General features: G+C 37.2%; 1 protein-coding gene across 4 annotated transcripts in view; it reads right to left on the bottom strand.

Moving 5' to 3' along the window:
• The window catches only part of PPP2R5E (protein phosphatase 2 regulatory subunit B'epsilon), a 75,178-nt gene that overhangs the window by 27,988 nt on the left and 30,967 nt on the right, over window positions 1-16,223 (bottom strand). For all 4 annotated transcript variants that reach the window (XM_051621375.1, XM_051621377.1, XM_051621376.1 and 1 more), the window contains one exon: window positions 3,971-4,167. In XM_051621375.1, the coding sequence (XP_051477335.1) occupies window positions 3,971-4,167 (197 nt within the window). The remainder of the gene's footprint in view (window positions 1-3,970; window positions 4,168-16,223) is intronic.

Here is a 16,223-nt window from a genome sequence, read left to right as displayed (position 1 = left end):
CATACTCAAGAGAGTAAGATGAAAATATGTGACATTACAACTAGGCATTAAGGTTTTGATGGCATAAATTTAGGCTGACTGGCAGTAAAAATATCCAGGAGCTGTTACACTAGCTACCACTAATTCCTTTTTCAAACCTTTATATCATAACATCACCACATTTTAGAAGTAATTAAAAATATCAGTTTCTGAAGAATTTTATAGGCAACCTTTTTTTTAACCTACTATCTGAAAAGCCTAACTACTTTTAGGCCATGAACAGAGAACAGTAATATAAACTAGGTTATAAATCTTTGAAGCAAGAAAAGGCTCTTCCACAGATACCACATTTTGGGCATTATAGATAATTAAGGTAAGAAAGCACTTTAGCAATTAAACTTTGAAAATATTAGTAACTTTCTTAGTATCAGCCCCAGACTGGGGCGCCTTTTCTTCTGCTCTTAAACAACGTTAAAACTCACACAACAGCTTCGTTCTTTGTCACCTGTTTACTTTGCTTCACCTCCAAATCATAGCAGCTCGAAGGGCCAAGCAGGAAATAGCAATTCCTGGATTCATAAGCAGTAAGCATAACAGGGAGGAGACTTTCCAAAGGGACAAAACACTTGGGCTCCATTTTGATCGGTTTTAAGACACCGGTCTTTCAATCAAAACACTTGGGTGACAAGTGTGGCAGGCAGTCAATGGGGACACTAATTTGGTCAAGAGACAGACACTGCTGTTTTCTTCACTATCATGACAGGTCAGAGATTGTCAACTTGACAGCTCCTTTGTGAACACTGTCGGAGACTTAGATGAAAATCCTCAAAAGTAGATAAAAGTGGCAGTTGCACTCAAGAAGCATGTCTCTGTATGCAACTATGAGCACAGTTCTGTGTGAAACAAGAACATGCACTTACTGCAAAGAACAAGTTACACCAAATGTGATGCTTTAGCACAAAGTGACTAATGATATCTCTTCACCAGGCAATACGTGCTCAAAAAGTATTTTATCTAATATTAGCAGTCCTGTCTTTCCCTCCAGGGCCTGTATAATTGCATTTAAAGTGATGAAGACATCTTGCTTTTATGGAATCATAGAATGGCTAAGGTTGGAAGAGACTTTAAAGATCATCAGGTTCCAACCTCCCTGGTATGAGCAGGGACACCTCACACTAAACCAGGCTGCACAAGCCTCATCCAACCTGGCCTTGAATACCTCCAGGGAGGGGGCTTCCACAACCTCCCCTGACAACCTATTCCAGTGCCTTACTGCCTTCATGGTGAAGAATTTCTTCCTGATGTCTAACCTAAATCTCCCCTCTTCCAATTTAAAACCATTACCCCTTGTCCTATTACTGCCCTATGTGGTGAAAAGCCCCTCCCCAGCTTTCCTGTAGTCCCCCTTCAGGTACTGGAAGGCTGCTCTAAGGTTTCCCCACAGCCTTCTCTTCTCCAGGCTGAACAGCCCCAAGCATAGGCAAAGACGAGGAGAAAAACAGCACTTTTACCAGATAGCTTATCTAAAAACACAAAATGCCTGCAATGCACAGGAGCCCTGATGACGTGGTTTAGTAGGAACACTCCATTTGTCATGCATTCACTCACATGAACTCAATAGCAGAGTTCAGCATCCTGCTCACACGGAACACAACCACAGGTTTTTCTGAGAGGACATGCACTAAGAGCACTGCTGGTTGCCATAGGCACAAGTAGGATCTGCCAGCTTTCCAGTTTTGACACTTTTTAATAGCTTACACCTTTATCAAAGCACAGGTGTCTGTTGCAGGGAAGAGTTTCGTGCAAAAATTTAAAATTACCACTTCTTGGCAAATTCTTTAAGAATGGCCAGTTCCCTAATGACTCAGGCATCTTTTTATTTAAAAAAATCCAGGCTTGGGCAGTCAGGGGCCACTGAGTAGCCAGATACAGGACTTGAAAATATTATTCTCAAGTCTCCCCTGCTTAAGTACCTTGGCATGGAAGAGGAAATGTAGCTTGAGTTCAGTGCTGGAGCTCAAATGCAAGGCAGAACAAAGTAAGATGCAGAAGTGCACAGTACAATGAAAGGATCAGGGAAGTACAGGAGAAAAGAAGATCAAAAAGCTTTCCATCAAAAATGAGCTAATCTGAAACTGGAATTCCTGAAGCTCAATTAGCAAATATCTATAAAAGTCACTGGAAAAATTCACACTGTTTCTTTAATCCCAGTGACTATTCCATATTGTAGCTACAGACTATATTTCAGTAAATTATTTAAACCCATGCTTTTAAAACTATTTAGGCAATGCATCATTTCCTTAATGTAAAAACAGTTTTGTGAATCAATAGAAGTGACTGCAGGGATGTGCTAGCAAAGGAGTTTTGCATCTCTTCTGCAGTTTAACTTCAGACTGCATCATAGCTTATGATTTATGATTCAAATTGAACTTCATGAGCAGTTACAAATCAAATTATTCTTGCTTCTTAGGGCCCAACTTAAGACAACATTAACTTGAGAAGTCTTCATTTTACAAATGTTGCTGCAGTAAACAACTGTAACCAAAGTCAACATGAAAATCAAATCTCCCTAATAGAAATGCTAAAAAAAAACCCACCCAAGTTCTCTCAAGGAGGTGAGTTTGGAGGCATCTTCTACTAACAGAAAAAGTACTCAATTTTATGAAGTTACTTGTGCATCAGTGTTCTGTCTATACAAAGGGTATGATACAATTTGTTCATCACAAGGGGAACAAGTAAGATTAAGTTAACATTCGCAAACCTTTCAGATACTACAGTGCAGCACCAGCAGAAGAATTTAGCAAAGAACTAGTAATTCTGTATTCAAACAGGTATTTGAATGGTACATTATACTACACGCTGAACAAGTAACACAACAGAATGAAAAGCAGCTCATTCAGAAGAGTGGTCCAGTTCAGGAAGGAGAGAGTGGGGGAGAAGGGGAAGAATCTGATCACATAATTACAGGCTTTCTGACAATGCATACACACAAAGAAGCCATAGAAAGATTCTTCCATACAACCTTAATGTTGTTTATTTTCCTTCACTATTAACTGCTTGATGATTCTGTGACAATTTATAGCTATTTAAAAAATATCAGAGACAAGCAACACAGCATGTATCTGTGTGTCAGAAAAGAAATATGGAACATACATAATGCAATGTAAAACCTATTGGTGTTTTTTTTCTTACAACACATAGCCAGTGGAATCCATGATCACATAGTACCATTACGAAACCAGAATCACCAAATCTGTATTTAACTAATTGCCTTTTCATTTAGATAACAGATTATAAGGGTTTTGCATGGTAGGTATAGAATAAACATTTTAAAGAAGTGATTGATTTTGCCAATCACAATGAACCATGCAGCTAGCATCTGGTACTGTTTCCATTTTTACATTGAAAAGATTATTATTTGACAATTTATATATACAAGGTATGACTTTATTGTTGACTAATCTTGCTTACCCTAATCTCACTGCTATGAATCTGCATAATACAACCAGGAAATTTTCACACTGATTCTATACAACATTTTTAGCACTTCTTATTTAAAAATCATTATCTGTGCATACTTTAAGCTATCTCTGCCTACAGTACACATTTAAGAACTTGGTTCAAGTCCAAAGAAAGAGAAAAAACCTGCAAAAATTATTCATTATTTACAACGGGGGGGTAGAGGGCAGGTAGGTGAGGGGAAATGTGAGGGACTGATTTTACTGCTTCTGGCTTTCTTCATCAGGAAATAATGCAGGTTTCCTTTCATACACTTGTGACACTAGGATAACCATCATTTACTTGACTTAAATTAAGTACATATAAAACTTAATATTTTTGGCTTTGGAAAGTTATCCCCAAGTAATGTCTAGCAGAAAACAAAAACAAAAGGCCTCATTTAATCCACCTACTCCAGGGTTCAATTTCGCCCACAATGTGTAACTGGAATTGCAAGTGGATTTAAACAGACCATGAGAAAGAAGGAACTCACCATTCTAACTACTTCAGGGTAAGTCTGCTCTGTCAAACAGCCTCTGCTTATTGTAATGTAGTCCACCAGTTCATTAAGAGTGGAGCGCTTGTATTCTTTCATTTTAAGGTCTGAAAGCGTGTCCATGAAGTCAAAAATGACACAGCACTGTTGAAGTTTCTTTAGGAACAGTTCAGGCTGCTCTGAAGATGGAACGTCTATGAAACAAGAAAGGAAATCTTTGTGAGTCTGGCTGAAGATCAGTTTCAAAGGAAAGCAGCATTCATACAATTTTTGTAAAACAGAGCTCAGATTAACAAACAACCCCCTTACAGGAACTGTATTACTATTTTGTGTTTGAGATCTTCAACAACATGTTGTAGAAGCAATTTAATCATCACCTGCTATTACAAAAATAAAGTTCACCAAGTAAGTCCAGGCTGAAGTGGAGAATGCAAACACAACAGCACGCAAGGCTTAGTTCTACAATACACCACTGCTTTCACTGGAGGCTGACATTCACCATTGTTAACTTACACCCCAAAGAAGGATGAAAGAACTGTCAAACAAATCAAGCTTGAGTAATTTCTATTTGTAAAAACACTGCATAATTTATAACTATATATGAATATACATGAATATGTATATGAAAACACAGCAAGACTATAATTCTGCAAACAAGTTCTCAGATTCAATCATTACCCCCATGTTGACACTTTCCATAGCAAAATCAAATTGACTTAAACACAGCGAGGATTTTTTGCTGTACTATGAACACATAACAGGTATCAACAGGGATGTTTTCACACAAAATAACAGTATGTGCTTGACCAATAAAGTAAGCAGAATATTCTAATTACTACTTTTGCTGTTTTCTTAATTCTCAGCAGATAAAAGAATTAATGAAGTAATAAGAGGCATGTCAACTTCTTAGTGGTTTGTTAGTTTCTCAAAAGAGTACACAGAAGGCTCAGTTCCTCCAGTGTTCTGTACACAAGAGGCTAACAATAACAGAAAGTTGCAGAAATTAAATATGCATTTTTACTCTTAAAGTATGCCCTCAGACTAGAGGGCACTTCACTTCCTTTGATGTCCTTTTTTTTTTTTAAAGGCACGAATACTCTGTCAGCACCATAATCCAGTGAATGACCCTTGCAAGCAACAAGACAAGACATAAATGGAAATTTTTGCTGATTTCAACTAGCAAAACATTAATAGTAAAGACTTTTATTTCTTAAAGCTTGGTCATACTAGTAAAAAGCCAACCTCAGATAAAACTTGCTGTTAACAGAAGATTATGTCAAGCTAAGGAATACTAGCAAACACTGGAAGTTGGTAGTAGTTTATAGTAGTTTCAAGGATGAAGCACCATGAATCTGTTTAAAACCATGTACCTAGTTACTAGTTTCAACTTCAAAAAGCCTATTTAAATATTCCAAGGTCATCATATAGATACACAGTTTCAAAAATTACTGATAGAGATGCAAGGACCCCAAGGCACTTCATATCATCTCCCTATGTCGCTTACACACTGAAAATAATAAATACGGATTGTAGCAGAAATAAAGATGCAACTTGTTTTCTGAACTGACAAGGTAAAGTAGAACACTTCATTCAACATTTTTGTCCTTACAGCACTGCAGTAGTGACAGGATTCATCAGGTTAAGAAACCTAATGTGGGATGCACTAACTGGTGCATCCCACAATCAAGACCTTGGTAAAGTCAACTGATGATACCAAGCTGCACACACCAATCTCATACTCATTAGGCTTGGGTTATCTCTACAACAGCTGTGTCCAAAGCAAATTAAGAGGGAAAAGAAGTGACATAGTTATGCCACCACACTTGATATCACTGTAATTATTCACCCCATATTCCTACAGGCTATACTGATCTGTCGTCCTGCAGAACCCAAAAAAGAAGAGCTACACAGGAGAACCGTCCCCTCTGAAGACCTCTGGAAAACCAAGGGTCCCAAAACCAGGTCACCCTAAAGCTGTTTCACTAGCCAGGTGTCTCACATAAGTTCTGATGCCTCACAGCAAAAAACTAAGGTAAGCCAAGAACTCAGAGAAAGCAATTAGCCCCCACCCATTAAAAACTCATCACTTATATTAGCAACCTTTCTAAGGTTAGAGCCTTACAGAACATAAAGGTCCTGGGGAAGCAAGGTATTTATGACTGCTTTCTTGAATACCTGCCTTCAAGTAACACAACAAAGGAGACTGGACTTCAGAATTCACTGTTATTAGCAAGCAGGCAACAATTAATTGATTAAACAATTTCTTCCAAAAGATAGACTGTAAATACAAGCTGGGATAAAATAAAAAGGAGATTAATATATAAAGTGCAACTGATTTCTTTTCAAGAGTATCATGTTTAATACTTTCACTCCTTCTCATGCTATCTGTAAACCCCCACAGAACTTGGAAACACATGATCTGTGATGTTACAAGAACATAATGTGGTTTTGGTTGTTTTGTTCTACCTGGCTGGCACACATTCAGTTTGGCCAACAAGGATATCCTGGTCAAAGAAAAATACAAGCTGAAATCAAATGGGAATCCATTAAGATACAATTCAGCACAAGTTACAACAAGACTCAAATGACTCAGGATTACACTGATTTTAAACTAGGGTCAGTATTAAATAGAAATTAAAAAATGACTAAAGCATTAAAATAACTAATAAAAGTTTGTTTTCTTTTTTCCTCTAGTTAAATATCTGGGGGTGTGGGAACAAAATGAAAAATATAATTAAGTTCTTCTCAAGAAAAACCACTCTAAAACACTACATGAATTTCATGCCAGCATTAGGACGTCATTAAGCCACGCAAACTATAGGAAAAACCCCAAACAAACTAACAAAAAAAACCAACCAAAAAACCCACAAGCAACAACACAAAAATTCAAGGCCCCACAAAATAAAACCCCACAACCCAGTTGTTCTGGTCACATCTACTTTTCTTTATTAAGCAAGTTACCATTCACACTACAAACTAAAATTGCAACCAGTTTCATTCAATAGTATTTCTCATTGTTCTTGGCAATTCAGGATGCCTTGGGACCAGGGTAATACCTAGTGACTGGATTTTTTCTACTTGGAAACAGGAGAAGTAAACAAGGGCAAATTCGAGGGGTCCTAATATGCACAGCATAAGAAAAGGGCAGCAGAAATCAATAAAATCTGTATTCCATGTTCCCAGTTTTCAACCATAACATTAGCTGGTTTGGAGTTTTTTTATTTTTTTGTTTGGGGTGTGTGTGTGTGTTTTCTTTAATCATCTAACACCTCTTTCACAGCTGTAGAAACCTTACAGAAAGGTCACTAAGAATGGACTTCACCAGCCACCCTCATGCCACCACTCAGAGCAGGGCATGCACTGGCATTGGGTACAGACCTCCTCAGCTCCACAGCAGAGCTGAACTCTTTCATGCAATGCCTTGAAATTAAACATGCTGCTTGTTACAGATGTTTGCAGTCAGCTGATGAAAACAGCAAATCATTTCCTTCTCAGCAGATGGACACTCAGAGCTTCAATGAATTCTGCAACATTTTATGCTTGTGCTAACGCAAAGCCATACATTTAGGCCCACAAGTGTAATAACCTTCAATATTACCACCTTCCCTCTTTCAGTTGAAAAACCTGAAAATTGAGCAACTGCTCCAAAAAATCTTTGTAACTACCTATAATACTTTAATCTATAAAATCAATTCAAAATGACAGTACCAAGTGGCATGCGCAATTTATGCCCAACACACAGGAGAGTATACATGTATTAAAATCAACATTTAAAGAAAATATAAACTTGTGTCTGGATTACTGAGAACTCCCCTCATTTTCAGAACAAGGTCTTAGCTACGAGTTAGTATTTCGGCTTGTCAATTTTTGTCTTTAGCCACGTAAAACTGGACAGAGTTTCTAAAATACACCTAGTATTCACAGATTTAAAGGAAACTGGCTGAGTGGAAACAAGTACTAATACATCTCAACAACAATAATCAAGATGGAAGCAGAGCCTTTAACAAAATCAAGTGGTTTCCAAATTTATCAGAAAAAAATTACAAAGTACTGTAATTTTTTTTAGACATGGACCAACAATTGTAACGACGGGTGAAATACTAAAATAGCCAAAGCAATTCAGCTTCCTTCTTAATAGCCTTTTTCCAAAATAATCCTAATCCAACTAGCCCATCACTTCTCATCAGGCATCTCTTCAATCTCTGCCTTCTCCATCCTTTTACCAAATAAAGATGTAAAAATCTGATTGCATGTTTTTATTGCAAGTCTCACAATAATTTTAAGAACTTCCTTCTAGTTTCCTAACATCTGAGAACTCTATGCACTTGCCTCCATCCACTGAGATTGTTTTCTATATTATTTCCCTATATACTTAATGGCAAAATAATTCCCCAGTTTTAGTTCCGTTTCTCTATCTTCCAGCTACTAAATAAACCTAGGATTATTTTTCTAGATAAGTAAAATCTCCTTGTGACAAAAAAGCTCTAAAAAAACCCAAACAAACCCCTCCTTGCTTTTCTACCACTCACCAAGTCACCGAGTTAAACGTAACCAACTACTGAAGAACAGACCTACCTGCACAAAGTTGACAAATTTCTGTATGTCTGCATCGAGCCTCTACAGGCCCCTATGAAGATTCTATTTTGTAAGAAGCTAACTCTCTAGCTTTTATTTAAATAAAACTTGCCAATTTGAATTTGAAAGCCTTTTGTTCTTCTGAGAAGTTACTTCAAGGGGACATCTAGTGACACCCAGCTCACAGCTTTAGCTAACTCAGGGTCCCCAGTACATAACCAGCCATACATAAACCCCTGCACATAATAACAAGTCACATTTCTATAAGCCACTTTTCCCACTAGAATATTGGTCTTAAGATGCCAAGAAGTACAAATGTTTGCCCTCTCTTTCTTACACAGACTTCTTGAGAAAAGTAATCGCTAACCTGATTGTATTAATTTAATTTTCCTGACTGCCTGTCAATATTATGAATGCTTTGTGAAGTCAGTAATCATTCATTTATAATAGATGCTTTTTTCAAAGCTGTTTTCCCAACCCATTCTCTGTACCTAATAATTATACAGGCAGGGCAGCAGTCAGGCACTGTGTTCCAAGTATATAAAGTCTAACCAGCACCAACATTATTCACACAGTAATAGATACAGTGGGACAGACTCAAGCTGCCTTTCATGAGTGAACATGCACAAAAAAACCAAAGTGCACCATTAACATAGTTTCCAGCACACTCAAAATGCATTATTAGAAGTGCAACACGGGATATACTCCACCACTGTTCCTGGTAATCAGTGTCTCTTCAGTCACAAAATAGGGAATTCATTCCCTTACCATGAATCTCTCCCTGATCAAACTGAGTAAATTCTTACAAAGCAGGAGTTCCTGAGTAGTTTCCCAGGAATCCTGGATATTGTGAATCTCTCTACTGCTTGCCAGCACTCCCTGACCACTTCACAGAAGTTTTCAACAAAAATAATTTACTGGGCAGAGCAGTCCAAAAGCAGGGTAGACCTAGCATTTGATTTGAGAGCTTTGTGTGCACACGGAGGACCATTACAAGCAACAAGGATACTTCTTAAGAAATACTCATATACACTGACAAAATTTTATAGCATAGATATACTTTTAAATATATTAATCAAAATTCTGCCTTTACTTGCGTGTAACATCTTACAAGCTTCAGCCCCTTAATAGAACACATGGATGAAGGGCTGCTGTGCCCCTCCTCACAAGACCAAGACTTAACAACAAATTGACAATAAAAAGAATTTCAATAAAGCATATTTTTCAAAATTCTACTTTTAAAGTTAATAACTCCAATTAAACTTTTTGCCTGCTTCCACAGCAGGCATGGTTCAGGGAACAGTTTAAACCTCTCTTTGACCCCTATGGCTCAATCCAGAATCATGCTTTCAATGAAAAGATCTGTTCAGGTCACATTTTGGCAATCTTTGACCAAAACTTGTTTGTTCCACCACTGACTACACCAAGAGTGTCTGTGGGGTGGACATCTTCCAAACTGGAAGTGGACCAAGACCACAAGTCTGGTTGTCAAAGCAAATGATTAGCCATAGCAAAAAGACTGTCTTCATGCAAATCAGCACTGATGATGTGTCACCCTGAAGTGAGAAGAGAGCTTCCAGGGTGCCACAGGTTTACAAGTTTGGATTCTCTTACTCATTGCCAACGTAACATGATGAATCCATTATGAAACGGAGTTATATCCAGTATCAAGGAAATGCATAGTGGATAGTTAGAACTCATGAGAAACTAACGGAAGATGAGATTACCAGGGTATTTCGATATATCAATCGCTGTTCTAGGTCACACAAAAACAGAAACTCACATGATATTTGGTAGTTTACAGTGTCCCTCACACTAGTACTAATAAACACCACTTAGCAGTGACCACGACTTTTCATAATCAAGCTGCAATGGGTTGGTTCCTCCTTAATAAATTGACACCACCTTTCAAGCCCTCTGTAAGAGTTCTTCAAGAAATGGGAAGAGTTTAGATTAATAGAATAATCCAAGACAGTCAAAGTTTACCTACTCAACTTAAAGTACATTCAAGCCAAAAATTATCCAGGCTAAAGACGACAGCAGAGAAGGTACGGAAAAGGATTCAAATTACAAACTTTGGGGAAAAATTGATGGGAGAAAAGCAAGTGGATGAGAGTACAAAATAACTTCAGAAGAGATGGAAGAAAGGGAAAGCAGTTGTGAGTATTATGAGAAGGGGATAGAGTGGGAAGTCAAAGAAGGCAAAGCAACAACATAAAAATGTATTAAAAGACCAAGAGAGAAAGAATGACGGAGAGCTTATGCAGGAGACTTGGAAAATGTTGTTTGGGGAACAGGTAACACCATGAAGTAGCAGAATATTTTAAAAGGAAAAATATAGGAGCTCGTAGGAGCTCGAAGTGTTTAAGCAAAGTGAAAATGAATGAGTTTGTGGTTAGCAGCTAGATTTGACTACGCAGCTACATATCTGGAGCTTCCTGACACTCCCCGACATCTTTTATATACCCAATTGTATTATTTATGGAAAGTCTGCCTAGACATCAAATTAATACTAATTTTTTGCCCCGAGCTGATCACACATTTCATAGGTTGCCTTCTCCTCCTTCCTCAAAAATAGTTACAAATGTTTTAAAAAACAATTATTACTGATTAATTTATTTATTAAGGGAAGCAAAAAGGCTGGCAAAAATACACAAAAATGTTATTTCAATTTCCTAAATTGAATATGTGGCCTAAAAATTTCCAAATAAAGACAAAAATACTCTGTTGAAACACTGAGAATTACTGTGGCAAATTTTCTTGGACTGACTCAAGTTTCTCTCAAACTGTCTCAGAAAGTTTATGCTACTTGTTTTAAGTAGGTTATTATTGAATTGCACTTTTAAAGTGCAAGCTAAGCTTCATTTAGAAGAGTTGAAGCCACTAGGTTTGCTGAACAGTCACCAGAGAGAGCTGCTGTCCAGGTTTGTCCTGCCACTTGAGAATACTGACCTGAGGTAGTGAAGAAATTATCAGGATACCTTTGCCACACACCTGCTGCCTAAACTTCTACTGTTGGATATGAAAGACATACTGGTTATTTTTCAAAGTGTTGTCCAAGGGTAAAGGAAAAGAAAAAAATCAGGGATGGATTTTAAATGTTCTTTAAAAAAAAACAAAACAAAACAAAAAACAATAAACAAAACACCACAAACAGAAACTGTTTCTTTTCTACTTTCTACATTTAGATAAATATAAGCCTATGTCCAATTTCAAGATTTGTGGGGTCTTTTGATGGGCTGTTTGGTTTTTGGTTGGTGCTGTTTGTTTTTTGGTTGGTGATGGCTTGATGTTTTTCTTTTTAGGCACTGACTTGTTAATTTAGCTAAGTGTTAAAAAAAAAAAAACAACACAATACTATGCTGGGAGGCAACATTAAAACCTAGTACAATCAACTAATCCTCTGGAGCTCCCAGAGCTGTGTTAGAGCATCTTTAGTCTAAGAAGCAAAGTATCCACAAACTTAAAGATCGGTTAATTTTAACATCATGCTCCATTACAAACACAAGACTAACTCTGCATGACAAATCTTTGCTGTTGGGTTTTTTGAGACCCCAGTATTAGTAAATAAATGTTACTCCTTACACCTTTACTCAATTCTAGCTGGCAATGCCTCCAGTGTGGAACAATCCATTAGTTCCTTTCAGCTACCAGGAGCTGTACACCAGAATTAAAGTCATGTATAAACTGTAAACATCTGAACAGCAAAAGATAAAGGTAGCTCAAATGCAAATCCAAAATAAGCTGAACTTGCTTCCTTGCTGAGCCCCTCTACCCTAGAACTCATCAGGCAGATCTGAGACAGGAGCACCATGTAAACAAAGACATCTATCTCATTTTCCAAGTGATTTCTCAAATTACAGATGTAGAGCAAAGCTACACAAAAGTAAGTTACTTTTGTATCATGCATCACCCTGCTGCTGTTTTCCTTTCCTTTAAATCACTAATAGGTCTTCAGGCTGTTTTTCAGTGTGTTCATAATTGCCTAGCTAGTCTCCAGGACCCTGTCATACTCCATCTATTCTTCAGTTTTTACTAGAGCACTAGAATTTCAAGTGTCAATAGAGACACAAGTCTCAGCTCATTATTTCAACTTTGTCATGCTATGCTCATATCACTTTTACCTTATACATTGTTTCTGTTAATTTTAGAGAGAATGATGGATTACACTGCAGCTTCAACTTTATCTTGCTACATCATGTGTGCTGCTTTTTTTTTTTTTCCATTGCATTGCATTGCAAATTAAGGCAAATACCAGAAAATGGCAAGACCAGCAATTTATAATGAACATCTCATAGTTTCCAGGTTCCTTGGATGGCAAAAAATCTAAAATGCAGAAACATGTTTAGAAGTTCCAAGCTACTAAGAAACACATTTGCAAAAAACCCACGATGGCCTGCTGACCTAAGACAGAAGAATCCTTAAGAGGATTATTGTCTTCCTTTTGATAAGATCCTTATCAGATCACAATTTTTTTTCTGCATGACATGAGAAGCTTCTGCTCTATAATGATCATTAGAAACTAGAACACAAACATGTCACAGCAATCTTACTTTCCATTCTAACTGTGGTCACAAGTCAGTCCAGGATTTGAATTGGGATTTGTTCAGTGCATTAAGTACATAATGAAATAATTATAAAATTTTATAGCTGTACATACTTCTTTTAAGAGTGCAAAAATTATACCTTACTAAGTAAGTGATCTGAAACTTCCAAAAGCCTAAATAAAAATACACAATATTCATTTTCCTCAAACGACAGAGCTGCTCCATGCAATTTATTCAGAAACACTGAGACATTTGCAAAAAAGCTGAACCGAAAGCCAAACCATAACTCTCATCCAAATGGGCTCAGAACAAGTGTCAGGATTGCTTCTCTGCTTGATACTGACCCACTAATTTATCCCTGAAGTCACAGGAGTACTTCAGTCTCCAGCGAAAGAAGTAATTAATGGAGTTACTCTATGTATGCAAACCACTGCCTAAGAGCTCAGGCTTATATTTAAAAATATTTACATTCATTAACTTAAATAATATACATTAAAAAAATACAAATTTCTGTAACCCTATTTATACATTTAGAAGAGTTTAATTGAACCCTGAAAACTTAATTTCCATTCCCTCCTCATTTGGTAGTATAAGTTTAGTCAATAACTTATCCTAATCTATGCTAATTTCCTACAACAGTCTCCCAGTATGTTCCACGGATGCACTGCACAATCCATCTGTCCATCACGTGTTTGCTCTCTTGTTCTCTCTGCAGAGGGAGCAATGTCTGTAATGGAGTATGAATGTTATGGACCTGCACATGTAAGATACTATGTTTGTACAAGAAAAAGACAAGATTTAATAATCATACTCCAAAGTTATGAAGGAATATATGGAAACAAACTGGGAGTTCATTCTACAGCCCCTAAATGGGCCCCCTAGAAAGCTCAACTTCTTAAACACATTTCCTCTTTACTGTAGTAGTAAAGACAAACAAGAACAAAATTATGAGGCTTGGTCTTTATTATTAATATAGTCTTCTAAATACCAGATCTATCCTGCTCAGATCTTTTGGGATCAGAATCAACACCTCAAGCTGGAATACTATTCCAAAAACAGGCAGGGTTGCAAAGGGAGATGCATCTGCAGCAACATGTCCCTGGGGAACACCAGCCACAGCACTCACTGCTCATCTGCAATTTCCTGAGCACTGAGAATATAAATCCATGTTACATCCTGGCTGAGCCATGAGAAAATACAGGCAAACCTGAAAATACATCCTGACCTGCACACTGGGATGACATCTCCTTGCCAACTTGCAAACTAGAAAGCATAACTCAATGATGCTACATGAGGACTTTGCATCCACAAGCAATCCACGTGGCTTATTTGTCAAGAAAGAGGTTACCACATCATTCCCTCCTTCATGATATTCTCCTTGCACTCTAGTGCTTAGGCTCAACCAGCTGCCCTGAGTCATCCACTAGGCTCAGACTACTTATTCAACACCTTATGACAGTAACTCAAATTAGTCAAGCTGTTAGTTAAGGGAATGCCCTCTTTCATAATGCCAAACCTAGGAGATGTCTCTGAATGACAGAAAATAAATAAATCTGTTTTATGTTGCTTTTGCAGTTACTGTACAGTTCTCCCACATTCTCGGGTGAACCAAAATATATCCCCATTCTAGACCATTTCTGCAGCAACTGCTTGATCTTCAGATCAAGATCTCAGATTATTCAGGATCTGGACCCATTCACCAAAAGAGAAGAAAAATATATTTATATAATACTCTCCTATAACCTGTCAAGTTTGCCTGTGTTACACTGGATATTTATGTTATTTGTGTTATCATTACATATGTCTATCTTAAAATACCAACTATTCCTTTAAAAATAGTATCTTCTCCATCACAGAATGGCACAACTCAGTTTTAAAACAATGTAAACAAGAGACTCATTTACTAGTAATTATCATTCACCTTTAGAGTCCACCACTCAGTTATACCCAAACTGGGCATTTTTGCTAAAATACATCTGACTCATGTAGAGTATTAGGCCACTTTCTATCTTTTGTTTTTTGCTGCTTGAATCCTAAATGGGGTAGACATTTTATCTCCCCAACACAAGGTTCTAGAGAACAAAAGTCTCATTCCTGAATATTTCTAGTTGTCTAAAGAAAAACCCTTATCATAGGGTTAACATATTGTGCATAGATATTTTTGCACATCATCTCTACCTCTGACCTCTTCCAAAAACACTGAAAAACAAACAAACAAAAAAAGCAGTTTTCTTTTGGCAGAATGTATTTATCTGCATGCATGCATATTCATCACAGGGGGTTTGTCCCTCAGCAATGTGATCTGCTACCAGACAGACCTATCTGATGGTCACTGGACCTTGGCACCTGAAGTGTATTTCTCTAGAGATTTAGTCCCTCTACAATATGACTATCAGTCTACAACAGTATATTACCTTTAAAAATAAATATTCCACCCATTACAAATAAGAGAGTTTTGTAAGAAGTTCTTAAGATTCATAAACAACTTTGCAAAAACTGAAAACTACAGATGCGAGGTTTGTCATACAACTAATGTAACAAAATGTGTTCTCTGCTAAGCATCATGTCACTTTAGACTGTTACAAATATTAACCAGACATAACAATTTAGGCATTAAATTTAATTAAAACCTTTCCTCTGTGGTTACCAAACAGTACTCTTCATCATCCACTGCTACCCTCTCTACACCTTCCAAACTACTCGTCAGTTAAGGTGCTTCTATATTGAAGATGATAAAATGAAATTAGATTACCAACAAAACTTATCCTCAGCTGTTTTGTGGTGGCAAACTTAATCTCCAGTTGTCACCCTGGCCAAGCTGAAGTCAATGGGAGTGTTACATTGGTTCATTAGAACTGAGATTACACTGTTGTTCTAACTGGCACAAAGCTCACTGCTCTTCCTTTTTTTGATTAGCTAGCAGTTATGTATTCCAGGAAAAATAAATGAAGAAATACTTAGTAGGAAAAATGTGTAGCTTGTCTGTGTGAGGTGATCCAAAAACACTATTGGTGAATTAGCATAACTTTTAAAAGGTATCATCTTTTCAGATGCAGATCACTGCTCAAGAAAGCATGTACAGTACAGCAAACATGCTTTGTATCTGATGGTATGATTAAACAGATCAT

The sequence above is a fragment of the Apus apus genome, chromosome 5 (genome assembly GCF_020740795.1).
Source record: "Apus apus isolate bApuApu2 chromosome 5, bApuApu2.pri.cur, whole genome shotgun sequence".
Taxonomy (NCBI): Eukaryota; Metazoa; Chordata; class Aves; order Apodiformes; family Apodidae; genus Apus; species Apus apus.
This window is presented reverse-complemented; position numbering and strand designations above follow the sequence as displayed.